The sequence below is a fragment of the Xenopus laevis genome, chromosome 6S (assembly GCF_017654675.1).
Source record: "Xenopus laevis strain J_2021 chromosome 6S, Xenopus_laevis_v10.1, whole genome shotgun sequence".
Taxonomy (NCBI): Eukaryota; Metazoa; Chordata; class Amphibia; order Anura; family Pipidae; genus Xenopus; species Xenopus laevis.
The window spans coordinates 61,974,941-61,991,789 of NC_054382.1; the positions used below are offsets into that span (position 1 = coordinate 61,974,941).

At 36.7% G+C, this 16,849-nt stretch overlaps 1 protein-coding gene across 1 annotated transcript in view; it reads right to left on the bottom strand.

The window, feature by feature from the left end:
• Positions 1-16,849, bottom strand: part of tmeff1.S (transmembrane protein with EGF like and two follistatin like domains 1 S homeolog) — a 132,114-nt gene that overhangs the window by 20,801 nt on the left and 94,464 nt on the right. The window contains exon 5 of the mRNA XM_018269396.2: positions 16,438-16,534. Within this exon, the coding sequence (XP_018124885.1) occupies positions 16,438-16,534 (97 nt within the window). The remainder of the gene's footprint in view (positions 1-16,437; positions 16,535-16,849) is intronic.

Sequence of the window (16,849 nt, forward strand, 5' to 3'; positions counted from 1 at the left end):
TTCGTGAACATCTGACTGGGCTCTAATTAGATGGTACTTTGGTGTAAGGGTAGCAGCTTTGTTCCTCACTTGCTGAAGAAAGGGTGAGCCAGCTTCCATCAAAAAGGTGAACTTTTCCATGACTTTGACAGATTTTTACTGAAATATTTTCGGATTCTGATTTTAGCAGCTTTAGAACATAACGAATCTCGAAAAACTTTAGTTCTATTTTTCCTTTAAAAATTCAGATGTTTTCCATAAAAAAACTTGATCAGAACAATTTGAGGCTTAATAAAAAGTCCCCTTAGACTTGTACACATATGGGAGTAATTATTAAAACTCTTTTCTCATTATTTTAAAAATAAAAATTCGACCTAACTCCCAACCATGATTTGGCTTGATTTACTAAAAAATCTGAACGAAATTTGTACATGCGGGAAATGCATGGACAAAATTGCGTGACAATTCGAATTGTTCAACTTTTTAGAATTTTCACCCCAAAACGTAACAGCACATAACCCTCAAAAATCATGAAGGCAAAAAACATCTTCCAATTGTAAAAGGGACATCTACCATTATCTTTTACATGACTTCAACAGGTTTTAGCTGGAGTATTTTCTGATTTTTAGCAGCTTTGGGGCATAATAAATCTCAAAAAGGAGGGTTTTTCCCCTCTTAAAATGTGGATTTTTCACCTTAAAAACTTGACCAGAAAAATTAGATGCTTAATAAATAGGCCCCATAGATATCCATTGTGTGTCTAAACGACTTGTTTTTAGAAGTGTTGATAAGAAAGCTTAAAAAAGTAATATTTTTTCTATGGAACAGTATATACACAAACACAGATACAAAATATATAAAAAATATATAGTATATAAATATTATTCATCCTGGGACTACTATTTATATAGATAATGCACTTAAAGAAAAAGTCCCAATGTAAAAACCTAAAAAGGTTATTGTCTCATCGGTAATATATGGGGCCTTGGTGCTCATGCCCCAGACCTACAGCTCGAGGTGGAGGTATCCAAACAAAGGTGAAAACAGCAGGCACTCACAGATCCTACAAACAGGCTTGTAAAAGAACCAAGAACTTTATTGAGGCCACAAAGTAGATTATGCAATTTTCATATAGTTTTTGATGCCCCTCGCATTTTTTAATTTGGTTAATTAAATTAAAAATTCTGGGGATTGGTGGGTTTGGGGTATATATCAAGTATACCTGTGGGTTTTTTTGTACAGCCTATTAGTGATGGGCGAATTTGCGCAAATTTGAGCCTGGCGAATACATTCGCCTATCACTACAGCATATGATTAAGTGCCTATTGGCATGAAAAGCAAAAGGCTATGTGTAAATCTACTTTTTGGCCTAAATAAAGTTCTCAGTTCTTTTACAAGCCTGTTTGTGGGATCTGTGCCTGCCATTTTTTCCTTTGGTTACTATGTGTATAGACCCTCAAAAAATGTTAAGCCAATGTGTGTCTACAACTTGCAAAATGATTAAGAATTCAGCATTTGTAACCAATACAAAAGGTAAAAATGGCCCTGCCCAAAAGAGCTTACACTCTAAAAGGGGATTATTCATCATTAACAGTAACACCAAAATGTGTTTTAAAGTAATGAAAATATAATGTACTGTTGCCCTGCACTGGTAAAACTGATCTGTTTGCTTCAGAAACACTACTATAGTTCATATAAACAAGCTGCTGTGTAGCAATGGCGGAAATTGAAAAAAGGCTATATGGCACAGGTTAGATAGTGGATAAAAAAATAACACCATTATGTTCTACAGATCTTATATGCTGTGTAGAACAGAATGCAGTTTGGAAGGCGCACACCCAAAAAGAAATGCTGAGGTGCCAATACCTAGGGGGCCGCCCAAAGAAGCCTCCTAAAATATATCAGCTCAAAAATTAAGGATTGCACACTCAGTCTTAAAGATACAAAAATAATTTTATAAGACACTTACATAATAGCAGGTCGCCCTACGCGTTTTCGACCACATGAGTGGTCTTCATCAGGGGCCAAATATTATACAATTACAAAAAGTATAAAAAGGCAGAACGATTGTAAGCAGTTGACAGTTTAAATACCTTTTAGAAACTCGTATCTGTCCCATAACCGCATGTATTTGGGCATGTGACGTCATTTCCGCCTAGTGTAGGCTAATGACAGGAAGTATGCGTCTATATTACCCAGTGGAACGCACTTCCGTTCCATTCAAATTTGGCGCATGCGCAAAGCATGCCCCATTGTTTCTATTACCCGGTGGAACGCACTAGCGTTCCATCCAGATGCGCAAAGCATGCCCATCGTACTAGAACATTGTAAATGACCATATAAAGGGATTGAAGCATAATCTATGCCCTTTTTTTCGGCATATATTATGCTTCAATCCCTTTATATGGTCAATTGCAAACTTCTTTATTTCTTCATGAATTTTTGAATGCACTTCGACTAAGGAATAGTCCAAATTCGATTTGAATTTGAAAAAAAATCGAAAATTCGAATATCAAAATTTATCATGTACTGTTTCTTTAAAAATTAGACTTTGACCATTCACCATCTAAAATGTAGAGTCAATTGGTGGACTCTGAGTTTTTTTTGGGAAAGCATTGATTCGAATTTGATCAAATGCGCTATTATGATTCGTACGATTCCAATCCGGCCGTATATGGACCTATTCGATCGAAAACTGACCTATTTGGCCAAAAAAAACAACTTTGACTTAATTTCTGTTGGTCTTTTTGAATTCGAATTTCGAAATAGTGGAATAATGAGTGTAACATATACACATGTAACACATACAGTACTTACACAAAATGCCTTAGAAGATGAAAACATATTAGCAATAAAATCAGTGTTGGTGTTTTCTTTTGGGTTTTTTGTGCCAAAAGCTTGTATTTTTTACCATTCTGATTCAAACACTTTATACCACATACCATTTAGCATACAACGGTCCATTAATTTTTCCTGCTTGAATCCTTTTTATGACAACCATCTGTTCAAGGTTTTCTCACTGCTCTGCTGTTACACAGCATAGATTAAAGACCAACAGGTAAAATGTCTGGAGGGATAACATATTTAAATAAACCAATATATCTTACAGAAGGTTTTCTTTTATGTACCTAAAGATTTAGTTTAAGTTAAATTTGCTAATTAACCCCATGCAATTGTTTTTATGCATCTATTCTGGGTTATTACAGTATAACGCCAAAAATATAAAAATCTATTAACTAGACTTAACATAATGTCTCTAATGTAAATGTAAAAAAAAGTTTTCTTTAAAGAATAAATATTTGTAATAATTTGTTTGTTAGTAATTGGGCCCCTTGGGTCCCATATAGAACTCACTTGCACCTAGAACTTGCACAGTACAATCTGCACCTGACTGTAAATCCAGAAAAAGGACAAAGCACAACATTAACATGTGTAAGGAGCCAAAGTTAGAAAATTCAATGGGTAGCCGATATTGTATGCACCACTGTATCACAGGTACACTGCACAGACAGGGGTGAAGATATTCTTAGTGCCTATGGTCTGTGAGGAAATTCCATAATTGAAAATGCAAAAACATGATACCTTGTTCATCTATTTGCTCTTTGCACCTTAAACCCCCAACCCCATTTAGCCCCTCTGTATAGATACAGTGCATATTCACTGCTGGTGTCCAGTAAAATTAAGGCAAACCATTAAAGTCAATGGTAAAGTTCTATATTGCAAGTTTTTGTAAAATAATCCCCATAACTTTATTGTTTTAAAGTAACCCTGAGACTCAAGGCTTCCTTTTTAAAAAATAAAAGAGGACATTTAATTGTTTTAATCTGTTAAACAATTAAACATCATATGCTAGTATTCTGCAACAACAATTCTTTGAAAGCTAAAATGTTTGTTGACAACGGTAGCCCAGGGAACAGAGGACAATGGAGTATTTCATGAAACCATAAATTTATGTCCCGGAACTTACCATGATACTACTGTATGTCACAAAGAAATCGAAAACTCTTGTCCTTGCTTTATCATTTGTATTCCCAGGTTATTTACATGTAGCTTGAGTTTGAGTGAAGCACGTGTATCAGCTGAATATAAAAAAACATGGATTTGGTGTATCCATAATTTAATACATTGTTACTCACTCTGCAGCCTTTACTTCAATGCAGTGTTTCTGTTTCTAGGAATGATCTCGTTTTAAGATTCTTTACAATGCTAACATAAGCAGAGAAAAAAAAACTAAGGGTGAATCATTACATTATAATGCTTGTATATGTGTATATGCCAGACCTAGCATCCCTTTGGCAAAAAGTTATAATAAATCATCATCAGTGTGCTCTATTAACATTATTCCTTCGACAAATATTATTTTTTTCATTATTCCTTTAATGTGGTACCCACCAGTACCCTCCAGAAAGAAAACTGCTCCGTAAGGCAACCATGGCCCTTTGTGATACAGTGAAGTGGCTTCTATGACTGATAGTGGTACCGTTCTGCCTCCAATAAAGACAATTTATGAAAAAGATGTGAGTAGCTAATTCTATTTATTAGCTTACTGGTAATGAGGGAGCCAAAGGCTACATTTGTCTGCTGAAAAATTAAATGAAAATGTCCCTGAACTGTTATCCTAGAACAATTATGAACTGTATAACAATCATTTTGAAGAAAATGAAAGTAATTAAAATGAAGGAAAGAAGGAAAGTGAAAGAAAGAAAGAGAGATAGAAGTTGGGATGGTCTAAAGAACTATAGGAAATATTTATTAAGAGAATCACCACAGATTTTATAATGGGTAACTTTCAATACTCAGGTGGTTCATTGGGAAAGTGGGGTAGCATACTATTCCTTTCCAACATGTGAAAATGTAAAGAGGGACAAAAACATCAGCCGCGCGCAGCGTGAAAATTTTGTGACCACACCTATTGTATGGCCACACCCGCTAATTACCATGTCCATTTTACAAAATTTGGCAGGTTTTAGGGCCATGTTTTATGAGTTATAACAGTTTTGCTAATGAAGCTGAAATTGGCCTTTAAGCTTTAAATCACAGTTATCCCAACTTAAATAGCTACAATTGTTTGTTTGCTTATCTTAAATTGCTACACATGTATCAAAGTGCGGCTTCAGTGTTCTGGTCCAAAAAGCCTCTTATTTTAATTCAGAAACGTTGTATCTTTTTCTGGTGTCAGTACAGGAGAGAAACTGGGACATTTCAATAAGAAACCCAGGAGCTGTCAAAATCGTTACTGTCCAGCAGAAAACAGTAAAGTTGAGAGGTATGGGATACCTCCGAATCATCTGCATAGTCTGTACCAGCAGATGGTTTGCACAAGCCAAGCTTTGTTTTTGTCATCTTTTCCTCTTTATGGGTAGTTACATAGTTAAATTGGGTTGAAAAAAGACAAAGTCCATCAAGTCCAACCCCTCCAAATGAAAACCCAGCATCCATACACACACCCCTCCCTACTTTCACACAAATTCTATATACCTATACTAACTATAGAGTTTAGTATCACAATAGCCTTTGATATTCTGTCTTTCCATAAAATCATCCAAGCCATTCTTAAAGACATTAACTGAATCAGCCATTACAACATCACCCGGCAGTGCATTCCACAACTTCACTGTCCTGACCGTGAAGGATGGAGCACACACTCAAGAAAATATACTAAAGTCCAGCACAGAGTTTAATTGGTAAAACTACAGTACATCTTGCCCATTTTTAAAATGATATACTGTACACATGTTCCGGTAAAAAAAAATACTTCCATTTTTGGTTCATTTAGTGATAAAGTAGTATGGTATTACTTGTTCCCTATTGCTCTTATTTTTTTCTTCATTTCTGACTGCTTAGATTTAATTTAACCAGCTTAATTCATTTCTTTTATACCACATGAATTGCCAGTGCAATTTTAATTGGTTAGTGACTCAGACACCTTTTTCATTTTAAAGATTCTAAATTCTAAAGTGCTTCAGTCAAGCTCTGTAAAGGCTGTGCTAAACCTAATTTTAGATACAATGCTGCACACATAAAATATAATGAGCTCAAAAATGCTTCACTGACCTCTGACCTACACAAGTCAGAGGGTGCCAGTTTCAAAATAGAAATACATTCATCAGCCTTCACACAGATACACCTAACTGTAGTCAGCAAATATATGACTGCTTCCTTTCCAGTTGTTCCTTTCTTATAAGGTAAGAGCATATCAAAATAAAGTCTTATGCCACCCACCATTATACAAGTTGAGTCTAGAGTTTTACACTGCAGACAAATTATTACTGTATAATGGATGTTTATTGCATATCTGCTAGGTATTAAAATGGTATTAACATTAAAAACAAAAATGTGGTCTTTCTGATGTAAATGTTGCCTTGAATCTAGAAATGGTGCTATCTTTTTAAAGTATATTCACTTTACATGACACTCGAATCTAGTTCATATATTTGTATAATCTAACACTTTAACCCTTTTCCCATTGCCTCTTTTATCATGTTTCCTTGCATGTTGGCAGATATGACTTATCTGTATTTGTAGTTACAGACATTATACATTTTTTGTGTAATAAATTCTAGTTACAGAACGACTCTGCTGAGCTCCAAATTTAATTTTACTCAGAAGACATACAGATAAAAATGACTGACCCAAGGTCGAAAATTTGCATTAGATCTTAGAATGAAATATCATTTTTCAAGTAGACAGATTCCTTTTCAGAGCTACAAAAGTTGGTTACCATTCATTTACAATCTAAACATATTTATGTTTATGAATTTCTAGTCTAGTTGAACAGCTTTATCAGAATTCCTTCTGGGAAAACATGATCCTCAGATGTTTCCATACATTCTTTAATTTGTCTATAGATGCCTATGTAGACTCATTTCATAGACTCTGTAATTTTGAATCATATGCCCCTTCTAAACCCCAGTATTTGCATAGGAAAGCAATGTCATTTGGTACTGAAAAGGTGCAATGAAAGCTGGTTCCATGGATTTTATTTTGAATAGTACAATTAAACATGGAAAAAAAACAGTGTTTGCAATGTATTTAAAACTCACAGACAAATCCAGACTGTAGTTAGGGTTTCCACCTGGCCGGTAAAATTGATGCTTAATTCCAATGCTATTAATAAGGAAGGAAGAAAATAGGTAGGCTGGAATTGTTTCCAGAAAACATGGCAACATAGTAACATAGTAAGTAAGTAAGGTTGAAAAAAGACACATGTCCATCGAGTTCAACCTTTTTTTTTTTTTTTTTATTAACTACCTATCTGCCAGTTGATCCAGAGGAAGGCAAAAAACCCATCTGAAGCCTCTCCAATTTGCCTTAGAGGGGGAAAAATTCCTTCCTGACTCCAAAATGGCAATCGGACTAGTCCCTGGATCAACTTGGACTATGAGCTATTTCCCATAACCCTGTATTCCCTTACTTGCTAAAAAGCCATCCAACCCCTTCTTAAAGCTATCTAATGTATCAGCCTGTACAACTGATTCAGGGAGAGAATTCCACATCTTCACAGCTCTCACTGTAAAAAACCCCTTCCGAATATTTAGGCGGAACCTCTTTTCTTCTAATCGGAATGGGTGACCTCGTGTCAGCTGGAAAGACCTACTGGTAAATAAAGCATTAGAGAGATTGTTATATGATCCCCTTATATATTTATACATAGTCATCATATCACCCCTTAAGCGCCTCTTCTCCAGCGTGAACATCCCCAATTTGGCCAGTCTTTCCTCATAGCTAAGATTTTCAATACCTTTTACCAGCTTAGTTGCCCTTCTCTGTACCCTCTCTAATACAATAATGTCCTGTTTGAGTGATGGAGACCAAAACTGTACAGCATATTCTAGATGGGGCCTTACAAGTGCTCTATACAGAGGAAGAATGACCCCCTCCTCCCGTGACTCTATGCCCCTTTTAATACAGCTCAAGACCTTATTTGCCCTTGATGCTGCTGACTGGCATTGCTTGCTACAGCCAAGTTTATCATCTACAAGGACTCCAAGGTCCTTTTCCATAATGGATTTGCCTAGTGCAGTCCCATTAAGGGTATAAGTGCCTGGATATTTTTACATCCCAGGTGCATGACTTTACATTTATCAACATTGAATCTCATTTGCCACTTAGCTGCCCAGATTGCCAGTTTGTCAAGATCCTGTTGCAAGGATGCCACATCCTGGATGGAATTAATTTGGCTGGATAATTTTGTGTCATCTGCAAACACTGATACATTACTTACAACACCCTCCCCTAAGTCATTAATGAACAAGTTAAATAAAAGTGGACCCAATACTGAGCCCTGGGGGACCCCACTAAGAACCTTACTCCAAGTAGAGAATGTCCCATTAACAACCACCCTCTGTACCCGATCCTGTAGCCAGTTTCCTATCCATGTGCAAACGACTTCATTAAGCCCAACAGACCTTAGTTTAGAAAGCAGTCGTTTGTGGGGCACAGTATCAAACGCTTTGGCAAAATCCAAATAGATCACATCTACTGCCCCCCTTAAAGGGATTCTGTCATGATTTTTTTGATGTAGTTTGTATTTACAAATTACACTGCTTACACTGCAGATAATTCACTCTACTGTATAAAATTAACCAGCAAGTGTTTTTTGTTGTGATATTGGTGCGTAGGCGCCAAAAAAAATATATTTTTGCTCTTTTGAGAAAAAGATTTCAGTGCAGAATTCTAGAGCAGCACTATTAACTGATGCTTTTAAAAAATTCTATGACAGTATCCTTGTACTATATAGTACTAACTATGGTTAAGGCACTCTGATATAAAAGGGAAAATATAGCATTATGAAAGCATACAATTAGTGATTGTGTCTTAAATACAGTAAATTACAGAAACTACTTCTCACGTTATACAAGAAATCTACATTAAAGGGCATATTTATTATGCTGTGTAAAAAACAGCAGGAGAATACACACATATCGCTAAGGTTTTACTGATTTTTTCTTACAGTGACTTCCGATGGAAGCAATTTAAAATAATGGCGTAAAATGTAGCATTCCTTCGCCATTTATTTTGCACAGCTTTTTACACCATTTTTTTGGTGAATTTCATTTTACACAGCATAATAAATAAGCTTGTAAATCTCACCACACTAACGTTTTTATGAACTGGTTATGTATAAAAGTATTGTTTGACAGTAGCTGTGTCATTCTGTTGGTTAATAGAATATGCATGTGGCTTCTCTTATGAGAAGTCACTCTGCACATCCAGCAATCTGCCCTTCAGCATTTTGTGGCTATGCAAAATGTAAATTAATTTAGAAGAGTCATCTGATGTTTCTCTCACCAGATCTGCATCAAAACACCTTCCTTTTCTCACAATAAATGTTTTTTCCTCACTGTAGGCACTTGGCCAAAATGGCAAGCAGATGGCACTGCAGTAATTATAAAAGCAGTTTAAAGTAGTCTATAGTTGTCTATAGGGATAATTTACTTACTGCAGTATGCACTCTAATGGAGGAAGGCAGCACCACCTAGCACAAGTAAATGGAAGTACAAGTGCACCACTGGTTTTACCTCACTTGTATAGCTCTCAATAAGCAGATCCTTGGAGCTACCACCAACCTATATATAAATATAAATATATATATATATATATATATATATATATATATACATAGCTTAAGGCCAGGACTAGACTAAGGTTCTACTGCTCCAAAAGGCAGAATCTGAGCAATTTTCTCTTTAATCCCGGATACCAAGTTAATTGAGAATTTGTATTAAACCAGAATGGTTAATAGTATTAAAAGCAGAAGATAAGTCCAGAAGATTGTCATTTGGCTCTGGCAATGTGGAGATCATTTGCAACTCTACATAAGGCAGTCTCAGAATGAGAATGTCCATTGGCATTGTAGAGATCGTTTGCAAATCTACACAAGGCAGTTGTGTGTGCAGGTCAAAAGCCAGAATGCATAGTGCTGAGCAGATTGGGAATGGATCAAGTATACAATTTGTAGATGGAGAGAGCAGGAGAAGCTCTGTGACATCAGACTCAGTTACCAAATCACAAAAGTTGAAAAGGGAAAGAGGAGATTTAGAAAGGTTAAAAATATTGGTATCTAAAAGGAGGGAAATTGTTATTAGACAGAATATACTTTTCTTTTAATGAAGTTCTGGGAGGTATATTTAGATGCCAGCTATACATTTGTAGAGGAATTAAGAAGTGAGTTAAATATGGAAAACAAAAGTCATGGGTTGGCTACATTATTTATGTAAGTGTACTATATTACTCTTGCTTAGCTTGGGATAGGTCAGTACTAAAGCAGGCCATAAGAAATTTATATTACAGGAATTCTGCTTTTGTATGTGATTCCCTCCACATGAGCTCTGCTATTGGTGTACAGAAGTGCAGAAATCCTTTCTGCTAGTTTATCCAGGGAGGAGGACTGTGGACTCAACTTTATTGTGGCTGCAGAAGGGCTTGTGTATCGATAGAGGTGGACAGAGCTGAGTTGCTAGGAGCAGCCCTCATGACTACAGATGTAGAGTGCTGGAATGCCATTGTTGGGAGTGTAAACTAAGCCATAAACTGACACATTATCTCTTACTATACTACTCTTACTACAACAATACCATTTATATTTATATTATTATTGTACCACTTATATTGTATAACATCTCCATCAGTTGTCGCATTGTGCCTTAATGAACTATTATCACAATGACTTTGCTGTGCCAAGATTACACCAAACTGTAACTTCTTCTTAGTGGCAGATTTTTTTATAGTAACATAGTGAGCTAGGATGACATCAAGTACAACCTTTTAGGTATATATATATATCTTTGCCTAACTGCTAGTTGATCCAGAGGAAGTGAACTGAAGCCTCTCTAATTTTCTTCAGAGGGGAAAAAATTCCTTCCTGATCGGACCAGTCCCTGGATCAACTTGTATTATGAGTGTTTTCCATATCCCTGTATTCCTTCACTTGCTAAAAAGCCATCCAAACCCTTCTTAAAGCTGTCTAATGTATCAGTCATCACGACTGATTCAGGGAGATGTGATTCCATCTTCATGGCTCTCATTGTATAAAATTCCTTCCAACTATTTAGCCAGAACCTGCTTTCTTCTAATTGGAATGGGAACCCACATGTCAGCTGGAAGGACCTACTGGTAAATAAAGCATTAGAGAGATTATTATATATTATATATTTATACATTGTTATCATATCACCCCTCAAGCTCCTCTTCTTCAGTTTAAATAAACCCAATTTGGCCAGTCTTTCCTGATAGCTAAGATTTTCCATAGCACACTGGAGACCAAAACTGTATGGTGTATTATAGATGGGGCCTTACCAGCACTCTGTACAGTGGAAGGATGATCCCTACCTCTCCCTAATCTATGCCCCTTTTAATACAGCTCAAGACCTTGTTTGCCCTTGCAGCTGCTGACTGGCATTGTCAAGTTTATTATCTACAAGGACTCTAGTGTCCTTTTCCATTATGGATTTGCCTAGTGTAGTCCCATTAAGGGTATAAGTGGCTTGCACATTTTTACATCCTAGGTGCATGACTTTACATTTATCAACATTGAATCTCATTTGCCGCTTAGCTGCCAAGATTGCCAGTTTGTCGAGATCCTGTTGCAAGGATGCCACATCCTGGATGGAATTAATTTGGCTGGATAGCTTTGTGTTATCTGCAAACACTGATACATTACTTACAATACCCTCCCCTAAGTCCTTAATGAACAAGTTATATAAAAGTGGACCTAATACAGAGCTCTGAGAACCTTACTCCAAGTAGAGAATGTACCATTAACAGCCACCCTCTGTACCTGATTCTGTAGCCAGATTCGTATCCATGTATAAACTTCTTCATTAAGCCCAACAGACCTTAATTTAGAAAGCAGTCATTTGTGGGGCACAGTCTCAAAGGCTTTGGCAAATCCAAATAGATCACATCAAATGCTCCACCTCTGTCCAGCATTTTACTTACCTCAAAAAAAAAGCAACATATTTTCTGACATTACCTATGCTTCAAAAAGCCATGCAAATTACTGTTCATAATGCCATTCACCAGGACAAAATTTTGAATGTGATCCCTTAACAAAACTTCAAATAATTTGCCACCACCAATGTTAAATTTACTGGCCTATAATTGCCAGACTGAGATTGTAATCCCTTTTTAAATATAGAAATAACATCAGCTTCCCTCAAATCCATAGGTACCATACAAGATGAATAAGAGTCTGAGAAAATCAGAAATAGAGGCCGGTCTAAAACTGAACTAAGCTCTCTTAGTACCAGAGGGTGTATTCTGTCTGGACCTGTTGCCTTGTTCACATTCATTTTTAGCAAAGCTTTATAAATCATATCCTGAGCCACTTACAAGTATGAGGGAGCAAACAGTGCAGCTATTAGGTGGGTCTTGGAACTCTGACTCCTCTATTGTATACACAGTATCTGTTACAACCATACTAGTACCATTTTTAATGGAGCAACACACTCAACCTGCATTAATATACTTAAAAAATTTTTGGAGTTAGTGTTAGCCTCTGACGCAATGTTCTCCTCATTTTCACATTTATTATAGTGTTTATATTTATTAAATGTAGCTTCTGTACCCACAGACTTGTCGTTTTTTAATGCCTTTCACTTCTTTCCTATAAACTTCTTTACTTCTATATTAAGCCACATAGGGTGGTCCTTGGTGGTTCTACATTTACGTCTAAGGGAATAAATTGAGAACAGTAATAATTTAACATTATTTTAAATGACAACCATTTCTGTTCTGTGTTTTTAGCAGAAAACATAATGCTCCAATCAATGTTCTGAAAGGAAGCCCATAATGAGCTAAAATGTTCTTTTCTGAAATTCAGGGGTTTTGTTACCAAAGTATATATTGGCTATTTTGCATCAACGGTAAATGGGATCACATTGTGGTCACTATTACTCAGGGGTTAAATTACTTGCACATATGCAATATGTTCTGGGAAATTAGAGATCATTAGATCCAGTGTAGCAACAACGTGTGCCATAAAATTGTCATGCAACAAGTTTGTAAACTTGTTCCCATTAACTGTCCTGGCAGTAGTGTTGAACCATTCACTATCTTGGTAATTAAAATCAACTGTTATCATTACTTGTCCCAAACTAGCAGGTTTTTCTTTTTGCATCAGGAGCTTAGCCTGCTCCTCTTCACTTACATTAGGGGGTCTATAGCATACTTCTACAATTAATTTGCTGGACACTTTACAAACAGTAAGTAAGTAATAAGATTTCATCCACCTCATTTTCTATCATCACCTCCTCCTTTATATTAGTTTTTAAATCCTGACTAACAAACAGCCATATCCCACCTCTTTTTCTATTGCCTCTGTCCCTCCAAAAAAAGCATAGCTGCTGATATTAACCACCCAGTCATGCAACTCATTCAACCAGGCCTGGATTTGTGGCAAGGCCACAAAGGCCCGGGCCTAGGGTGGTAAATTCCTAGGGGTGGCATGCCGCCCAGCCACTCTATAGGGAGCACCGGGAATGCGCAGCTCCCCAGTGCTCCGGTGTATTGTGCTCGCTAGAGCACTGTGGGCGATAGGGCCACATGGCCTGGCGATAGGACGTGTGGCCGTTCAAATACGGCCACACGTCAGCCATGGTTCAGTCACACTAATCATGTCATATTTCTCCTCCAGAGCCAGCACCTCCAGCTCTCCAGCTTTTCCAGTCAGACTCCCACCATTTGAAAACATACATTTTATAATGGTACCCACATGAGAATTTTGTAAATACAACATGCGGTTGTCCTTGTCCTTCACAGTACCTCCAACCAAATCTCCTCCCCCATTTCCCCTTACTATGCCCACTACCTCATCTAACCTGTCTTCTATTTCCCTTATTGCACCCTCCCCCCCACACCTAGTTTAAAATCTCCTCCAACCGTCTACCCATCTTCTCCCCAAAATGTGGTATAAAAAACAGCAGACTGATTAAGCACACATCACAAGGCAATGCCATATAAAAACCGGAGTAAAAATGTCATTTCAGTCCCCAGTGCTCCTAAGGATGCGGCTGGGCAGCATGCCGCCCCTAAAATTTTGGCCTTTGTGGCCTCACCTCAATTCGGACCTGAGCATAGGGAAGGCAGAGTATGGCACACACAGGGAGCATAGGGCAGGCAGAGTATGGCACACACAGGGAGCATAGGGCAGGCAGAGTATGGCACACACAGGGAGCATAGAAAAGGCAGAACAGAGCAGGAGACAGGGAAACTTAACTGGACTCTAAGATGGACAGTTCATATTGTGCTACATACAATGACACAGTACTTGTGCCCCTCCAGCAGTTTTTTTGAGGTTTTAACAGGTGAACAATGTGGGCACTTTAAGTCTGGGTTTGAGATGTGAAGAATAGAGGTGTTACAGATGTGAACAATGCAGGGGGGGGTTACAGGTATAAACAATGCAGGGGTTTACAGTTCTGATAGCTTTTAAAGTTCACACAAGGTGAGAAATCACAGCAGGCAGACTTTCATGTGGGGGCCCTTTAGCAACGGAGGAAATACAGGTTATGTAAAATAGCTCATAGTAAAAGTTGATCCAGTCTGATTGCCATCTTGGAGTCAGGAAGGAATTTTCCCCCTCTGAGGTAAACTGGAGAGGGTTCAAATAGGGCTTTTTTTGCAGTAAAGCAGGTCATATATAGATTTAAAAGGTTGAACTTGTGTCTTTTTTCAACCTAACGTACTATGTTACTGTTTTTACATGAATTCAACAGGTTTTAGCTGGAGTATTTTCAGATTTTTTGCTGCTTTGGGGCATACTAAATCTCTAAAAAATCAAGGTTTTTCTCCTCTAAAAATTCAGTTATTTAAAAAAAAAAAAAAAGAATCAAGACAAACACAACAGTTAATAAATAGACTACTTAATCTGGAACTCAAATAACATTAATAACATTTTGTGATATACATTAAATGAAGCCTTGTTAGTAACTGTGACACAGTAATTTCTTATACACAAATCATAACAGCTTCCCACACTCTCCCAACATACATAAATCTGTAGCCTTATTTCATAGTAAAAGCTTTTAGTAAGAATCAATTAGCAGCGCAGCACATACCAAATAACCCATCACAACCAATTTTAAAAAAAGGAAGTATTAATGGAATGGTTTTTGAATTCTTATGTCACACTGACCGTGATGATTGATTTTTTGCAAGCATTTGTTCTCTATTAGAAGCTCACAAAAGTAACATGGACAATAAAAAGAGCAGGCTTTTACTGTTAAGTATGTTTAATTTTATTCAGTTTGCCAGCAACCACAGCAACCTTAAAGGGTCAATATATACTCTTTAAAACCAGTGCCCCACACCCAGAAAGACCCTAAAATAGTGAGGGCAAAAAACAGTTAAAGCGAACTCTACCACTGACTTTTACATGAATTTCCACAGGTTTTAGCTGGGGTATTTTTTCTAGTCAGATTTTTAGCTGCTTTGGGGCTTAATAAGTATTAGGTGTTTTTCCACTAATAAAGACCTTGACCACAGAAACTCAACCTTTAACAAACAGACCCCTTAATGTAATGTGGTTGCAAGATATTCCATTCCATAAAAATTAGTAGTTGCGCATGTAAAAGTTATAGGCAAGTGCAGGAATTGATAGGAAATAGTATTTTAAATGTAATGCACCATAAGTGTGTAAAATTATGATTATAAAAGTTTTACAGACCAGACTTTGCTCTGATTAGGCACACTCCTCAAATAATAAGAGTTGGGGACAATTGTTATGCCACAACTAACTCATTCAATAGTCACCTTTACTGCTAGGATGTACTCTAATCTCATGTTTTTATATAAAATACACAGGACATAGGAGTGGGCTTACCCATTATCCATTTAATAATCCCTCAATAGAATTCTTGTAGAATTGATATGGTTGCAACACAAATACAGCATACTTATTATCAAATTTACATACAACATATTTTGTAGCTCTGTATAATAAAAACAGATTAAGGCCAATAACACAAACAAGGCAAAAGTAAGGTCTGATTTTTCAAAATGTGAGATTAGAGTTTACCATTGCTTGTAAAGTTCACCAACATGCTATTGCTATATAATTAACCTCAGAGTTCCATGACCTATATAAAAGCAATGAACTGTGTATATGGTCATGGAACTCCTTGGTTGCTTATAATATCCTTATAGGGATTATAGGGATTCTGAACTAATCTTATTGTATACAATTCACCATTTGAAGTTCAATCTCCAGACAGCTATTTACCCCAGTACAAGGTTTAATATCAGGGGCGTGAAAACATAATTGCACACTTGTACTTGTAAGGAAAAATGTATAGGGTGTTTTTTTTCAAGTTGTAGAAGACTTTTTCCAAATAAGCACATTCAAAATGCATAATGCAACATTCTGTTACAAGTCCAAAAGATGCTAATTACAGAAAACATTATTTTCAGAAAAAGTATCTCCTTGTAAGAAAATTAATGTTCTTAGAATAAACTTACCCTACATCTTCTGCATCTTCATCACACTCTGCTCCAAACTTGCAGACTCCACATTTGGAATGTTTCTTATGAACCTCTCCCCCAGATCCTTCATATTCTGTGTTAAGAGCAGATATGTTAATATATATAAACACACATATATAGGTGTAGCAAATATAAATGGAATTTGGAGTATTGAACAACTTTTTAAAATTACTTTAAGAAGGGGGGCAGTAAGTTTACACAAGATTCAAGGTGTTAAAAAAATATTTCCTTCACAGGACACTGCTCAACCACATTTTACTCAGTTGTTGCTGGACTACAAATCTCAGCATACTTTAAGATATTGTCAAGGTTAAGGCAATCTGGGAGCTGGAGTCCAGCAACATCAGGGTTGTATTCTTAAAGCAATATGGCTCAATAAAACTTTTCC